Source organism: Indicator indicator, chromosome 20 (assembly GCF_027791375.1).
Source record: "Indicator indicator isolate 239-I01 chromosome 20, UM_Iind_1.1, whole genome shotgun sequence".
Taxonomy (NCBI): domain Eukaryota; kingdom Metazoa; phylum Chordata; class Aves; order Piciformes; family Indicatoridae; genus Indicator; species Indicator indicator.
The window spans coordinates 11061561-11077053 of NC_072029.1; the positions used below are offsets into that span (position 1 = coordinate 11061561).

At 42.4% G+C, this 15493-nt stretch overlaps 1 protein-coding gene across 1 annotated transcript in view; it reads right to left on the minus strand.

The window, feature by feature from the left end:
• Positions 1-929: 929 nt before the first annotated feature.
• The window catches only part of SVIL (supervillin), a 104848-nt gene continuing 90284 nt past the window's right edge, over positions 930-15493 (minus strand). Inside the window, exons 30-42 of the mRNA XM_054389928.1 lie at positions 15457-15493; positions 14424-14599; positions 14176-14320; positions 13567-13843; positions 10960-11111; positions 9730-9835; positions 8734-8941; positions 7905-8038; positions 7099-7254; positions 6543-6686; positions 3438-3559; positions 2512-2667; positions 930-2199 (exon numbers count right to left, since the gene is read on the minus strand). The exon at positions 15457-15493 is cut by the window's right edge and continues 109 nt beyond it. Coding sequence (XP_054245903.1) covers positions 2113-2199; positions 2512-2667; positions 3438-3559; positions 6543-6686; positions 7099-7254; positions 7905-8038; positions 8734-8941; positions 9730-9835; positions 10960-11111; positions 13567-13843; positions 14176-14320; positions 14424-14599; positions 15457-15493 — 1900 coding nt within the window. The 3' untranslated portion in view covers positions 930-2112. The remainder of the gene's footprint in view (positions 2200-2511; positions 2668-3437; positions 3560-6542; positions 6687-7098; positions 7255-7904; positions 8039-8733; positions 8942-9729; positions 9836-10959; positions 11112-13566; positions 13844-14175; positions 14321-14423; positions 14600-15456) is intronic.

A 15493-nucleotide genomic window follows, 5' to 3' on the forward strand; every position in this document is an offset into this window, starting at 1 on the left:
GAGAAGACTGAGAGGAGATCTAATAAATGTCTATAAATATCTGAGGGCTGGGTGTCAGGAAGGAAGGGAAAGCCTCTGCTCACTTGTGCCCTGTGATAGGTCAAGGGGCAATGGATGTAAACTACAACACATGAAGAACTTTACTGTAAGGGTCACAGAGCACTGGAACAGGCTCCCCAGAGAAGTTGTGGAGACTCCTTCTCTGGAGATTTTCAAGACCTGCAACCTGTGCTAGATTCTATGATCCTGCTCTGGCAGGGGGTTGGACTTGAAGATCTCCAGAGGTCCCTTCCAACCCCTAACATCTGTGATCCTGTAACCTGGCTCTGAGGACTGTTGCTACCCTTTTCTTATTTCATTTCAGTTCTTGACAGAAACCAGTAATAAAAGGAAATACACCAGTGCTGAAACTTCACCTGTAACATCTCAGTTCAGGTGAATAGTACGTGTATATTTCTAGGCTTTTTTGCTTACTTAAAGGCTAGCTCACAACGTAACTGATCTGTCAAAAAAAACCCTTGAATTTTAGATATGGAGCAACATTTACTGCAGGTCTTAATGCATATTCAAAGATCCTACTTTGCTTCCTTGGGCCTAGGGGGATGATGAGAGCAGTAGCAGGCACCACTGCAGGCCATCCCTTTTAATGGAGGCAGGAGGAGCTCTGAACGGCTGCAGGGCAGAAGAAAACTTACGCAGGCAAAAATGAGAATGTGAAATCCACAAAGCTAAGCAGAAGGGAACAACACAAGTTGTTAACAGAAATGCCAAATGCCTGCAAACCATTTCAAACAGCAGCACGCTTTCACTCCATTATTCAGTGTCCTAATTAGCTGAATAAAACCGGTTTTGACTCCATTGCTTCCTGAAAGAAATGGACACAATGCTGTACTCATTTTCAGTTCAAGTTTTACTTGCAATTGCACAAAGGTTGAAAAGATAATTTTTTTTTCCAAAGTTTGAAAACCAGCATAATAATTTTGGTTTCATGTAGAAAACAGGGAAACCCAAAGGATACAGAAGTTGTGTGACTATTCCAACGTTCAGCATCAAAGTGTTGCACAACCTAGTTTTATCTTGTACATTGAGTATTTTCTACTTTAATCTGCTTCACAAATTATAGCTCTGTACAAGACCCACAGGTATCTAAGATTAAAATATTTGGATAAAATAGCGTGTTCTGGAAGGTTCCAATGACATAGTCCAGATTACAGTACAAAATAATGACAAGTCAAAGCATCGCTAAGAGTTTATTCAGAAGCTTTTACTTTCGGTTCTTATATCACAAAAGACATGTTTAATGTTTACAACAAGTATTAGAAACTGAGATGTTTTTATTTCTACTATTATAAAAGTAACAGAGGAGACCATTCTAAGCCATCTTCAAAATGCAGACCCATCTCTCTCTTTTTTTTTCATTGTTGTATATAAACTGTACACAAAAAAAACAAGGCACTATACATTTTTGGATAATGAAGTAGAAAGGTCGAGTCGCATAGTTTCTCAGGGAATCCATGCTATAAATACAAATGCTTTGTTCAGTTTAGCACCTGAAGCAGCACTGAGAACAATTCATTAGCTATTGCAAAGAGAAACTTTTCAGAATGCTTTAGGAGATACATATTGGTGGTCTAGCTAATTCAGTACAAGCAGCTGCTATCCAGCTACTCTTCTGTAGTTTTGGACATGAAAGTCATGAAAGTGAATATATATTGCATTGTTAAATACATACTTGTTCTATGTGTTTATATAAATATAAATTTTTGTCATCCACAAACTAACAAAATAACACTTTACAAAGAGAACTTCTTCAAAAACCAAAATGGCAAGTATTGGATCTAGCCAAAGGACACCTGCAGCAGTAGCTCAAGAAACTACTGTTTAAGTGCATAGGAGAGCAGAGCTTGAACACGTTACCTTTAGGAGACAAAACTGAATTCCATTTCCAAAGAGTTCTCTTGGCCTTTTATAACATTCCACACCTCCAGACAGGTAGTCACTAGCAACTTCAGATTACTTCTATTTATTCTGTAAATGTGGGGAACAATTCTTCTAAAGGGCATGGAAAGTGAAAATAAACATCCCTTTAGTGCTCACTCCAATAAACACAACTTAGAAAAGTCCTTTTGCCTTCTTCAGGTTAACCTGCTTCCACGATGGCAGTGCATTGTACTCTTCCCTTGTCATCTCCAGCGCAACCTGCGTTTCAAACCAGAGGACATGCCCTTAGTAAAAACACAGGTAGCAAAACTTTTCACTGTGAGGGTGACAGAACACTGCAACAGGCTGCCCAGAGATGCTGTGGAGCCTTCTTCACTGGAGACACTCAAAACTCACCTGGATGTGTTCCTGTGTGACCTGCCCTAGGTGATCCTGCTCTGGCAGGGCAGTTGGGCTGGGTGATCTTTTGAGGTCTCTTCCAACCCCTAACATTCTGTGAACTCTCACATACCTTCACAGCATGGTTAGACACACACACAGAGACTAACAGTGCACCTATTCTCTCCTTACCTCAAAGTCCTGATCTGAGAGATAAATTTCAAGCTTCAGTGGATCAACTCCCTCAGGCAGAGGTCTGGCTAAGAGATCTGCTAATGGATACACTGTTTTACACAGCTTGGCAAGCACATCCTCCACAAGGATGATCTGATTAGAAACGTCAGCATCCTGTGGGGAGAAAAGGAAAACAGAAGAGTATCACAATGGTGAAACCATCAACAGCAGCCTGCAGATGGCATGGGACCAACCTGCACTGCCTGGCCCACAGAGCCCACAACTATACATCCAGTCCCTCACCTAGCAGCACAGCTCTGCCCTGCTACAGTTTCACACCTGAAAAAGGTCTGCACTTTGCAGAAGGACATCCTGTACTCTCAGTTTAAGGCTGAACTTAGTCATGGAGCCAACATTTCCACTAAGGATGACTGCAGAAGACTTGCAAAACAGAAAAAGTCTTTTGCCTTACGATGCCCCTTCCTTCACTGAAGGCTTCTAAAGCAGTCACATGTAATTTGGCCATGACTCTGCATCCCTGGTGGGATAGTCAATGCTGGAACTCTTGGAGCCAGCTGATCCTTTGCTCCCCTGCACCTGGAGCCTAGAGGAGACATCAGAACTGCATGTTGCTGCCTGTCTCACAGGATTGAAACCATTGTTCTGCTAAACTCTGACAGACCTCTAAGAGATGATTCAGATCACACTTTCCTTCTGTTTCAAAAAAAAAAAAAAAAAAAAATAAAAGGAAATATAACCAGGAATGCCTCTACTCTCCAAACTCCCAGTCAGAATTAGCTATGCTGTTAATTACTCTGTGCAGACTCCTGAATTGTACTCTGTAAGTTCACCCTCTGAATTTGGGTGCTTGACAGCACAACCAACCAACCACAAGTCACAGTTGCCTGAAATAAGAAACAAGTCTGTGCAAGGAAAACATTTACCATTTCTGTAATCTCTGCGATGTCTTCCCTGTGTTCCCAACTTGGGAACATGTTGGTGAAGGTCAGAGGCTCTAGGCCAGCATGAATTAGATAAGATTTGGGGGGCTTCTTCACATTTTTGCCTAAACACAGTCAAAAACCAAAAAACAAACAAAAAGGCATTACAAACAGTCCCATATTTTGCAATCACTCATTATCCAAGGCTACCTCACAAGCATGTTCAATTGATTCTTTTCTGAAAAGCCCAATTATTTTAAGGCAGTAGGAATAACTTTTACGAGGATTTTAAAAAAATGACACCTTTTAACACACTTTTCAGGAATCTTAAATCTGCCTTTTACTGTAGCTGACCACAAAGATCAAACCATATATGTGGAGTAGTCCAACAAATGTATTCGAATGTGAATGCATTAACTATACAATTTAGACAGGCTTAGCATCTGACTATTTGATTTGAAGCCTTCTCTTCCATGTATTTTCACTGTGGTTTATTTGTTTCTTCTGCCACCAACAATTCCAACAAGCACCTAAAAACTGCATTTCAAAAAACAGTGTGAATCTGCTCTAGTTGTGCTGATCCACCTTAGCAATTCAGCCAAGAAGTAAAAAGAGAGTTGCCTTTGTTAATGCTCCAGTACAGATAAGATGAATTTGTATGTAAGTGGAGAAATTGTCACTGCATGAACTCTGCCCTCAGCACAAGCTCACCTCCTTCACTGAGAATCACTAAAGGGCAAACTAGATTCTTCCTTCTCCCTAACAGTCTGCAGCTCAGCTCTCCAGACTGCTGATTGAGCAGATAAAACCACAGGAAAACAAAACAAACAAACCCCAAACCTTTCAAGGCATTTTTACAAGTGAAATAAGAGGTACAGACAAGCAGAACCACTCTATATATTCAAGGGATATACAGAGTTGCTAATCAATCTTTCAAACCAATCATGTAGTTAAACACTTGAAAACATGGAAAGAAAAGAAAGAAAGAAAGGGGTGCAGCTGGGGAGAGGGACACAGATGAGGAAAGAAACAGAGAAAAATAAAAGAGAAGTGTTCTAAGCCCCTGATCACTCAGCTATATTCTGGGATATACTTGCAGCAGCACTGGTATCTCTTGAAATTCAATTTCTCCACCTTAGTAAGTAATAACACATAAAAGCTAGTCAAGCCTGACAGCTTGATGAAATGAAATTTTGAAGTGGTTGACAGAATCCTAGATTCTGAAAGTGATAGACCACCAGAACAGCACAGTCTGAACACTAAAAAACTGCTAAGGAAGTTCACATCAGCTTTGGCATAGAAGAAACCCAAGTAGAATCAGACTTTAACAGCTACAAACTTGCTCTGTACCTGTCCAACCACACAGCTCTTGAGAACTGCCCCATGGCAAAGAGGATAAAGCCACAACTGCTGCAAAGTCATAACCACAGGTAAGGAAGTGAGCACCCAGCAAAAACCCCTCATCCTACCATATACATGCTAAACTTCAGAGCCCTGAGGAGTCACTGAAGAGCTTTCCACTGTGCATCAGTCAGATGCAGCACATTCACAGTGCAGAAGGTACTAATCCCTTTTCCCACCATTGACCTTGATGGTGTTTAAGAAATCTGGAAAAGTATCCAAACCTCAGCATGTGGATCAGATTCCATCTCTGCTGTGGCCAGAAAATATGACTTTTATTAAGAGACAATCATAGCACTGCATTACAAACACTGAGACCAGGACCTTCTATCTCTCACCGGCCTACTGAGCCACTCCAGGCACTGCAGTGCATGGGCTCTGTCCCTCCATGCTGCCATGAAGCACACTGTAGAAACCATTCCAAAGAAATGCAGCTTATCACTCCTCTGAACTGCAAAAACTGGGGGTGGTGGAGAACAAGTAACTGACCTCTTCTTTAGGAATTCAGCAGTCCCTGCCAAAGATCTTCCAGTTACTGGCCTGTCCTTAGCACCCTATTCTCAAACAAATGCTGCTGTTTGGCAAGGCAGTGCCAGGGACACCAGAGGATGAATCATGCACAGCAATAACAGAGTCAAATAAAGGTCAAATTTCAGAGCCTCCAGTAGTGGTTTTCAGCCAACTCCTGCCAGGTGTTATCACCTCCCATCAGTGACATGAGACAACTGAGTAGAAACACAACATTTGTTCCTACTCCTCAGCCTGCAGACTGGTACAGAGAGACCAAGTTATCCTCACAAGGATGGAATACAAGGGTACTGCTTTCCATCTTCAAATATCCAAATGGCTATGGGAGAAGATGACAGTCACCACCAGGTGAGTCACAGGTTGTAAAGTTTATTTTGCTGCTGAAGAAATTAGTGGCATCAGGAGGTCTATGACTGATCACAGGCTTTCCTTGCAAGAGGATGTAGTTCACACCAATTAAGCCCTAGTGATTTATTCACAGTGGGAACCTGCTCTGAACTAGCTGAACATGGCTGTTGCTGTGCCCTCTTTCTGGATACTAACCCCACACCTCTCTATTCATCCTCCATGCAAGGTCTGATCCCAGCCTCATGTAAGCTTAGATGAAGTGAGAAGAAAGCATTACAGTGTTCCAGGGAAACTATATTAGTGCTGAAAACAATCTGGTCAGTGGACTCCTTCATGCTCACCAGTTGCAGCTTGAATCACTGCACACTGGATAGCAGTAACTCTGTCTTGTAGAATTGCTCCAGCATTTCCAATGGCCACATGTTGCTGTGAGAGACTTGTTCCTGATCTTCTAAGTCTTTCTACCTCCCTCACCCAATCAAAACCCAGTTACATCAGCAAACAGTATCTTCATTCAGTCTTTTGATACACAGAAGCTTAGAAAATTGAAGAGGAGCTAGGCAGAAAGCATTCAGGTTTAAGAGGCTGTGTTCTGTGAATTCACTTTTAGGAGTCTGATGAGAAAGCCTTTTTCCTCTGCAAACTGAGTCGGCAGAGTAACTTGGCAACTTGGGAACACTGCCATTGCTAGACAAATGGTTTGCTAAGAGAGAGGGAAATGCACCTTCAAACACACTGATGTTTATGTTGGGGTAGCACCTGAACTCCTTTCAGATGGTAAGGCATGGGAGGGTTTGTCACACTCAGAGAAGCCAGGCACAACACTGTTACCTTTGCAGTACTGGAGCACTGTCTCCATGGCGCATTTTCTGTCTGTAGCCCACCTGATTCGAGCTGATCCAGCAATTTTGTTTTCCACAGGCCACCAGCCTTGCCACAGATACACTTCATGGTGATTGTCAACAAGGAACAGTGCTGCACAGCCAAAAAAAAAAAAAAAAACAACCCAACAAAACCATCATCAAACACTTGCTAGTTCTCAGAATCCCTCGAACAAGCTCAGTCTTACATGGCTTGTCAGCATCAGGACAAGATCAGTTTTTTAATTCTCTTTTGTTATTCGTCCAGCTGGACCTCAGCTGAACTCAGACTCTCTGACATAAACAATGGATTTTTATAGCAAGCTTTTGGGATACGTGTACTTTTGGTTAGTTTTCAGTATCTTTCTCACAGAAAAATGACTGTTATTGCTTAATGCTGTATGAACATCACATGCACTCATTTTCCTGTGATAAATCAAGTGAAAGGTGATTAGTTACTGAATCACTGCCTGGTGCAGGATACAGTTATTTGTTTGCTCATCACCTAGGTATTTTAAAGCATATACCTGGCTGTGGGGCAGTGTAAAGATCCTCTTGCAAGAATGGCATGGAATTGATGACAGCAGGGTCTCTGGAAGGGTAAACGTACTCGGTGGCTGAGAATTCTCCTGATGAACTACTGAGGCTGAACAGGCGGGGGGTGAAATTAAACTTTCCAGGATCTTTAAAGAACAAAAATTAAGAATATTTCCAATAGAAAATGCCAGAGATGAATGTTTTAAAACAAAAATAAATTAAAAAAAAAAAACTTTTAGAGTGACTGTGAATTCTCCGATTTTTGAAAAATCAAGAAAGACAACCAGATATCTTGGGGGACTAACAGCAGCTGTTAAAAACTTGAGCTAAAAAGCCAGCAGCCATCAGTTTGAATCTGATCTTGGCTAGTTATTCTCAGCCATTTCATAACTGGCTGTTCTGCAGCTGAAGTGAAGCAAGCCCATCTGACTTACTTTTTTTTCCACTTGGTAAATCAATCCCCCTGCTACCTTTGTTGGCAGTTTCAGAGCAAAGGCTGGACAAGAATGCATGCAGAACTGCCTCCTAATTCCCTTCAGAAGAGAAGCAAAATGTGCTGGTTAACTGTTGCTCTGTGCTGCATGAACACAGAGGGGCTGCAGAAGGGGGAGAGAACAAAATGAAACACATCATTTTCCAGCACTTCCTTTCTAGAACAGAATCACTGAACTCAGTAGATTTTTGGAAGTATCTGTCTGAAGGGATCATCTCAACCACCAAGAAGTTCTTCGAAAGCTTTACGTTAAGCCTCACAACACCATAGGCATGAGTGCCAGAGGCAGGAGTGCAGGTCTACCTTGCAGCATGCAGTCATAGGCCTTTCGATCTCTCCTTCCTAACGCATCCCAGAATCCCAAGGGCTCTGAACCTTCATCACATTCATGTATCGTCACCTTGCTGCTGCTGTGGAGCCCTGCCTCCAGCGGACATCTACAAAGCACAAGGAAACAGTGAACTCAGCCTTCTGCCCTCAACACAGCTAGCTCAACCCTGCTGGCCACTTGCATTATTAGCAGCCCGAAGCACCCTTTAGGCCTGTAGCACGCTTGATGTCACCAGGCCTTTCAAAAATGAGGACAACAATTATGAATAAACAAGATATAGAATTTCAGCAGCCACACACTTTTGATCATGTACCCAGAGGGGAGGAGATGCTGGCATGAGTGCTCAGGAGGGAATCTCGATGCCTGGTTTTGTAACTACTGCTGTCCTCCTTGCATGCTTTCCCAAATTGATTTGCTGTTCCTTATTCACAAGGTTTGATTCTAACCCTCCCATCAACTGAGATGTAATTTGCTATCCAGATGGAATCATAGAATTGTTTTTGGTTGGAAAAGACATTCAAGATCATCAAGAGCATCTCCCAAAGAGACTGGCTCTATGCAACTGTAATTAGCAGTGCAGTAGGAAGAATAAGTGCATTTGATCTTCAGTGAAAGGAAGTACAGAACATGTGTTTTCCCCACTCCACCAAATCAACTACCCATCGTTCCTCCTTACCAAGCATGCACATGCTGCAGTAATACTCAGAGGACAGCTTTGTCTCAACTTTACTTTGAGGCAGACTGTTACAAGTAAATTGCTAGCCTGAATAAACACCTCCAAAACACAGGTCAGACACTCACTGTTCTTTTATTTTATTGGCTGCCGTTCTTCCTACATCCTTGGTGTGAGATTGTGCTTTGCAGCCATGCCACAGGTAGATGAGAGCTTTGTTTATGTTGAGGACAATCATGGATGTCCGGGAGCGCAGGCTGCTGCAGTGACATGCCACTTCCAGCAAGTTTCCTTCGCTGGGAACTTCTCCTCGCACGCAATATAGCCTCCAGTCACCTGGAGCAGACAGCAGCAGTGCAGCAGGATTACACTCACATGGGATTGGCAATTCAAGACCTCTGCTCTGCAACAGCTCATACTGGATGAATGTCACATATCACAGGTCCATATGTCCCAGGATAAACCTAGCTAAGCAGCAGGTTTAGTGAAGGCTACATTGCAGACAGGATGTCTTCTGAAGCCTTGTACAAGTATTAAGAGCTAAAGAGCTTCACTGAGCAAGCAAGAGTCAAGTTTCTACTTTGTGTCATACAAGGGAAAAAAAAAAAAAAAAGGGAAACAAACACAGTAGTCCTTCTATTCAGCTCCCTTCCTCTGTGCACCTTAGGCACAGGAAGCCACGTTAAGATGCAAACTGGAACATACCCAAGCAACACCTGCACTGAAATTCTCCTACCTCAACTGCAGCATTCAAGGAACATGTTGCAAAGACTAATGAATGGGTTACAAAAGCTTAGTGTTCTCTTTGGAGCAGAACTGCTCATAAAAATACTCTCTTGCCCAGACTACAGAGAAGAACACACTTTAAAACAAATGGGCACAACTAAAATCAACTAGAACAATTTCAACACTATAAAGTTAGCTTGCTCCAGGGTAACAAAACCCATTCTGTGCTCAAAAAAGAAACAAGCTACCTTGAAACAAGCACTGCAAAACTGTCTCATGAGTTTCATGGCATTCACTTCCTTTTTCTACAGAGTATGGAAGCTGAGACTGAATTCAAAGCCCTTCACAACAGGTAAAAAAGGATTTGGGGCAGAAGCTCTTAACTAACAGTAATTTACTTTGTGCATTTTCTTCTTCCTCTTCCCTTCTTCCAGCATGCACAATCATTCCTCCTTGGAAGCACTGCAAGAAGCATGGTGGTTCTTTCCCTTGAAGCACTTGTACCTGGAAATGGAGAGCACCACTCTTCATTAAAAACATGAAGCAAGGATAGAGACTGAGGGACATGAGTCTCTACAGATTATTAAAGATGATATAATTATTGTCATCCATGAGGATGGCTTTCCCTCTACTTGACAACTGCTGACTATAGTTTAAATGACCATATATATCAGCATGCAATGAGTTTCATGTGACCTGCATAATCCAAGAAATCTCTAGCTGGAATCCAACAATCCTGATGTTCATAGGATAAAATTATAGGATAAAAAAACCCACCAAATAAACTTTAGTTTAAATTAGTTTAACCGTTACTTGAATTCTTCACAGGACCAGGGTCATATTGCCTGATGTTCTTCAAAACTACTATGGAGATAATGTAGGAACTGAAGTAAGTTCAAAATTTGGTTTATATGACAACATGCATGTTCTTAGGTCATTAAACATTGCATTGTGACTTTGAAAGTGATATAGCCAATTGCTAAATCAGCTATGTGGCACAGAATCCCACACTCCAGATCAAGTGTAGCTTTGTATCTCCTCTATGAACTCTTGTCTTACTGGTCATGTCTATGCTGCTGTTAAACTAATTACAGCATTATCAAGAGGTAAGAAGCTAGCCTGTCCTCTGTTAGAGCTTCAAACTAGCTGAATCTGCAGCTGCTAAAATTTCTGCAAGCCAAGGCACTCTAGTATGTAATTCCAAAGTAACCAAATTAAAAATTCCCAATGTATTTCATGCCTTGGCCTGGCAGAAAGTGCTTCTCCTGTTCTCAGCACTAGGAAGACAGTCCTGTTATCTGAACCTGTACTTGAAGTGAAGACATAATTTGCCTAACTGTGCTTCAACTCTCCCGCAGGGAGAGGAGAGAAGACATTCTTCAGCCATTCTCAGACATACCATCTTTAGAAGTGGCATTTGGGAATGACAATCCATAAAGGAGCTTATGTGTCTCTGGAAGTTGGAATAAAACCAAGAGCAATTTGGAGGTCTGGCTATTTATACCGATGAGAACACCTTTACAGAAAGAGAGGAGGTGAAAAAAAAAGACAATCCACATTTACCATTAGTGGCTACTTGAGCAGGAAAGCCTTACCAGGACTGCCACCTAGGTCTGCAGGAAGCTCACCTGTGCTCCTCTCTCTTCATCAAGTTCCACTGTCATCAGTGCCGATGTCCCTTTCTCACTCACTGTGGAGTGCCTTCCTTGCCAAAAGAAATACACACATTTCTCTTTTCCAACAGCTCTTACTTGCTGCTCTCCTTTTTGCCTGCTTCCAACTGCAAAACAGAAAGCACAGGCTGAAGAAAGTACTCTGGCTATAGGTTTGAACAGCACATGGCTTCATCTCATCTGCCAGCTCAGCACTATCCCATCCAGAACAAATGTCCGCTTGGAGGAACATTAGGTCTCCAAGCCAGTATGTTCCCTGTGCAAAGTTGGCATTGTCCCATCAGGTGGATGTAAGCCCACAGGCAGAGATGCCTGAGCTGGCTAGAGAAAGAGATGTAGAAATAGCTGATACTGTCTGGAGACAAATAACTGCCACGACTTGAGCCAATCTGCATGTGAAATGGTGTGTCCAGTCATGTTACCAGAAGAGTGTTACAGCTCATTTTCCACATTACACACTGTTCTCTGGCAGCAGCAGAGGAGCTGGCTGCTGAGGGATACTGCAAACAGCAACAGCTGAGAAAGCTACAGGCACAAAAGTCTTTCTTGGTAAAGTAGTATTAGAAGAGGAAACCTACAGAACAAAAGAACACCAAAGCAGTATTTTGCAGTCATAGAAAAGGGAAGTCAGGATTAGGCCAGCTTTATTTATTGGTTTGTAAAAAAACTCAGTGTTTCATGTTGGCCTATAAAGGGGGTTCGAAGCAACTTGTTTTGATTTGGTTTTTAGGGTTGGTATCTACTTGTGATAGGTATAGTGTTCACAGCAAATGAAGTTCAACAGTTCAACCAGTTATAAAATAATTTACTCCTTCCAGTGAATGCTGGCTAAACAGGTACAATTAAATCAAAGATTTAAAAAAGCCAACCAAAAGCTTTAAACCAGATTCTTGGGGAAAAAAAAAAAATAACTAAACCTCCTGCCTTGATTTCAGCAGTGCTGAGCAGCATCCAACTGAAATACTTAGGAGAAAGCATCCTGGGGTTTTCAAGATGAGAATACTCCAACCACTAATCACTTCTAAAGGTTATGGGTTTCACTCTTATCTGTACATTCAGCCTCCTTCATAAAAGTTGCTCTGAGTGGTAGAATATATTTTCCTCCACTTGGATTAGGAGCCTGTTTACAGTTTCCTATTAGAGTTCCCCACTTCTCACAAGACTTACAAAGCTTTTGTGTTTTGATTGGATTTGTCAGCATCTGAACTCAAGGATCCCCAAGTAAGACCTGCCTTCATTTCTTGGCTAAAAGCCTGAGGCTGAAGAGCTGTTACAGCTCTTCAATCAATTTTATTATTTCCCTGTTTGGAACAATTACTTTTAGACTACTTCTACTTTACTTACCACAAAAGCCACCTAATTCTTAGTTTAGTGCCAGAAAGAAGAGTTCCAATGAGCATACTGAGCTGACTGATTCTCAGCATTTTACCTGCTGCTCTCAGGCTCTTTGTCAGAACACTGCTGAAGTTTTCCACTTGAGACTGAAACTCACAGCAAAGGGTTTCCAGAAACAGTAAAAAGGACAGCAAGGGCAATGAGTTGGCAAGGGCTTTTCCTGTCATTGTTGCTGTTCTCCAACACCCAGCAAAGGCTTTCCTTGTTACTAAGCCTACCTCTCTTGCAAGACATTCAGACCACTGCCATTAGTCCAGCTGCCTAGTTATTTTGTTGTTAAGCTGGGGGCACATTCTGGCTTAATGAGCTGTCCTGTGAACACATACAACAGCAGCTGCTGGGTGAAAGGAGAGATGGACAGTGTTACATTTAATGTATGAAAAATAACTACAGCTTTGCTTTTTAAAAATACTTATATACTTTCTTTTAAATAAAGTAAAATAATAATTTACTTCCTAATGGTCTAGCAAGGCTGAATTAGCATTTCTAACCTAAAGTGTGGCCAGCAGGACAAGAGAGGTGATTCTGCTCCTCTACTGTGCTTTGCTGAGATCCCACCTGGAGCACTGCATCCAGTTTTGGTGCCCCCAGCATAAGAAAGACATGGAACTGCTCGAACAGGTCCAGAGGAGGCCACAAAGATGATCAGAGGGCTGGACAGGCTGAGAGAGTTGGGGCTGTTAAGCCTAGAGAAAAGAAGGCTCTGGGGAGACCTTAGAGCAGCCTTCCAGTAGCTGAAGGGGGCTTACAAGAAAGCTGGGGTGGGACTTTTGACAAGAGCTTGTAGTGATAGGATGAGGGAGATTGGCTTTGCACTTGAGAAGGGGAGATTTAGACCAGATAGTAAGAAGAAATTCTTTACAGGGAGTGTGCTGAGACACTGTTCAGGGAGGTCCTGAATGACCCCTCCAGGGAGGTGTTCAAGGCTAGGCTGGCTGAGGCCTTGAGCAAACTGGGCTAGCAGAAGGTGTCCCAGCCCCTGGCAGAACAGTTGGAACTGGATGATCTCTAAGGTCCCTTCCAACCTAAACCATTCATATGAATCTATGAACCTTTAAAACAGTTTCACATCCAAGGAAGTCTAGGTCTGGATCTCACCACTAACAGCAGCAGTTTTAGCTGCACTTCTCCATGTTCCAGCAGGATAACATGGGATTGTTCACTAACCTGTAGTGCTCACCATGTACTTCCACTTCACCACATATGTGTCCCCCTCATGGAACTGCCCGATGCTTTGCTTTGGCAGTCTGCTATAATCGAATTCCAGGATGTGCCAGACATCCACAGAGGCAGTGATAATTTCAAACTGCCTCCCATCTTCTCCTTCTACAAGTCCATAGCCTCGGCCAATATTCATTCCATCCAAGACTGTGCCTACAGTTGTCTGGGGCACAGGTACCATTAGCATGACATCATATGGTTTAGAGTCAGATCGGGATTCTTCCTGTCAAAAAAACACAAAAGAGACTTCTTTGAGCATAGCCTTTTTCTCCTTATACCACAATCCCACTCAGAAAGTTTGAGCCCTGCATATTTCAACACTTTGATATCTTGTCAGCACTTGATGCCTTGTCAAAGCCACCCTGGCAGTAAGCATTGAGCTGCTTGGCACTAATATAAAGCACTTCTGTGGGCTCACTGTAGGTGGAGATTTTCTGACCTCTGGGTCAAAGCCTGCATGATAAAATGCTCTGGATCCTCGAGAACAAGCTTCCCTGGCTTCCATCCCAGCTGGGTCATCTAGTCTGAAATACCTAGCATGCCTGTTACACACACCTTCTGGTGAAGGGATTCGCTAGAATTCTTCTCATTGAGTTTCTTCAGCTCTGTCCAATCAAGAAATTTTTCTTTGAACAATATAGTCTCATTATGTTCTGTGAGTCTGCCAAACACAGCCCAGTCTGGGCGTCCTTGTCCCTTTCTGCACAAGGGGGGAAAATAAAAAGAAATCAAATCGAATTAAACACTTTGAAATGAAGGCAAAACAACTATGTTTGCAAGAAGCCAAAACTTGCTCTTCATACCTGGGTATGAGGGGATTGCATTCTCCTGGGTCCAGAGGATTTATGTCACAATTGGAGTAGTCAAAGGTGCCATTCCACAAGTGTTTTGCCAGCTGGAATGCCACTTTCCTTTGTGCTAAAGTAACTTCCTTTCCATGCCATACATAAACTTCACTGCCAAAATCAAATACCAGCACCTGAAAAAACAAACCAAACAAAAGAATTCAAGAATCTACCATTAAGTTAGGTGATACCATTTATCCTCCAGTTTCCTAGTGCTGCAAGATGGCTTAGGGTTGGACAGAAACTCCTCCAAATATCTGAGTTTCTGCAGTAGCACTAGCACTGCAGTGTCAGTAAACCAGAGCAGTGCTCTGCACTGTGACATCTAATAGTTGAGGATGACTGGAAGCAAGTATGGGGAATACTGTGAGGTGTATCATTAGTTGGTAACTAGGTCACCAGCAGATTAGAGAGGTCTTACTGTTAAAAAACTGATTCTATTACATGACTGACTGTCATCCAGCTCCTGACATTTAGGTCTATGCTTTGTCCTGCAGTTGGGGAGGGCTGACAAAACACACAGCCCAGCAAACAGGCAACAACTTGAGTATGTTCAAGACAAGGCATCATGTTGGACATTTTTCATTTTGGAAACCCACTCTCATTTCTCCTTAGATGGGAGAAATGGTTGTTTGAAAGTGAAGTGTCTGCTAAGGATAGGGATAAAAATGGCTGAAAGGGAAAACAGTTGTGGGGTTGGGGTTTTTTTGTTTTGTTTTTCCAAAGTGCTACCTGGTTTGTACTTAATGACTTGGGAGTGAGCCACTGTTTACAACAAGATTTACACTTCCTAAAATAGTTTCACTTGAAAAAGAACATGAACTCATTTCTTGAGACCTGCAGCCCACTGTAGACAGCAAAGTGTTCAAAAGCCTCTCAGAAACAGAGGACCCGAGTTTCAGTGAGCCTTTCCATGAGCATTTGGAGTTACTGAGTAATTGTCAGCTGTATGTTCCTGCACTTACCACAGGAGCATTGAGTGGCACTATACCTCTTTTGGTTGCAGCAGTGTACACCTTGGCACCTTT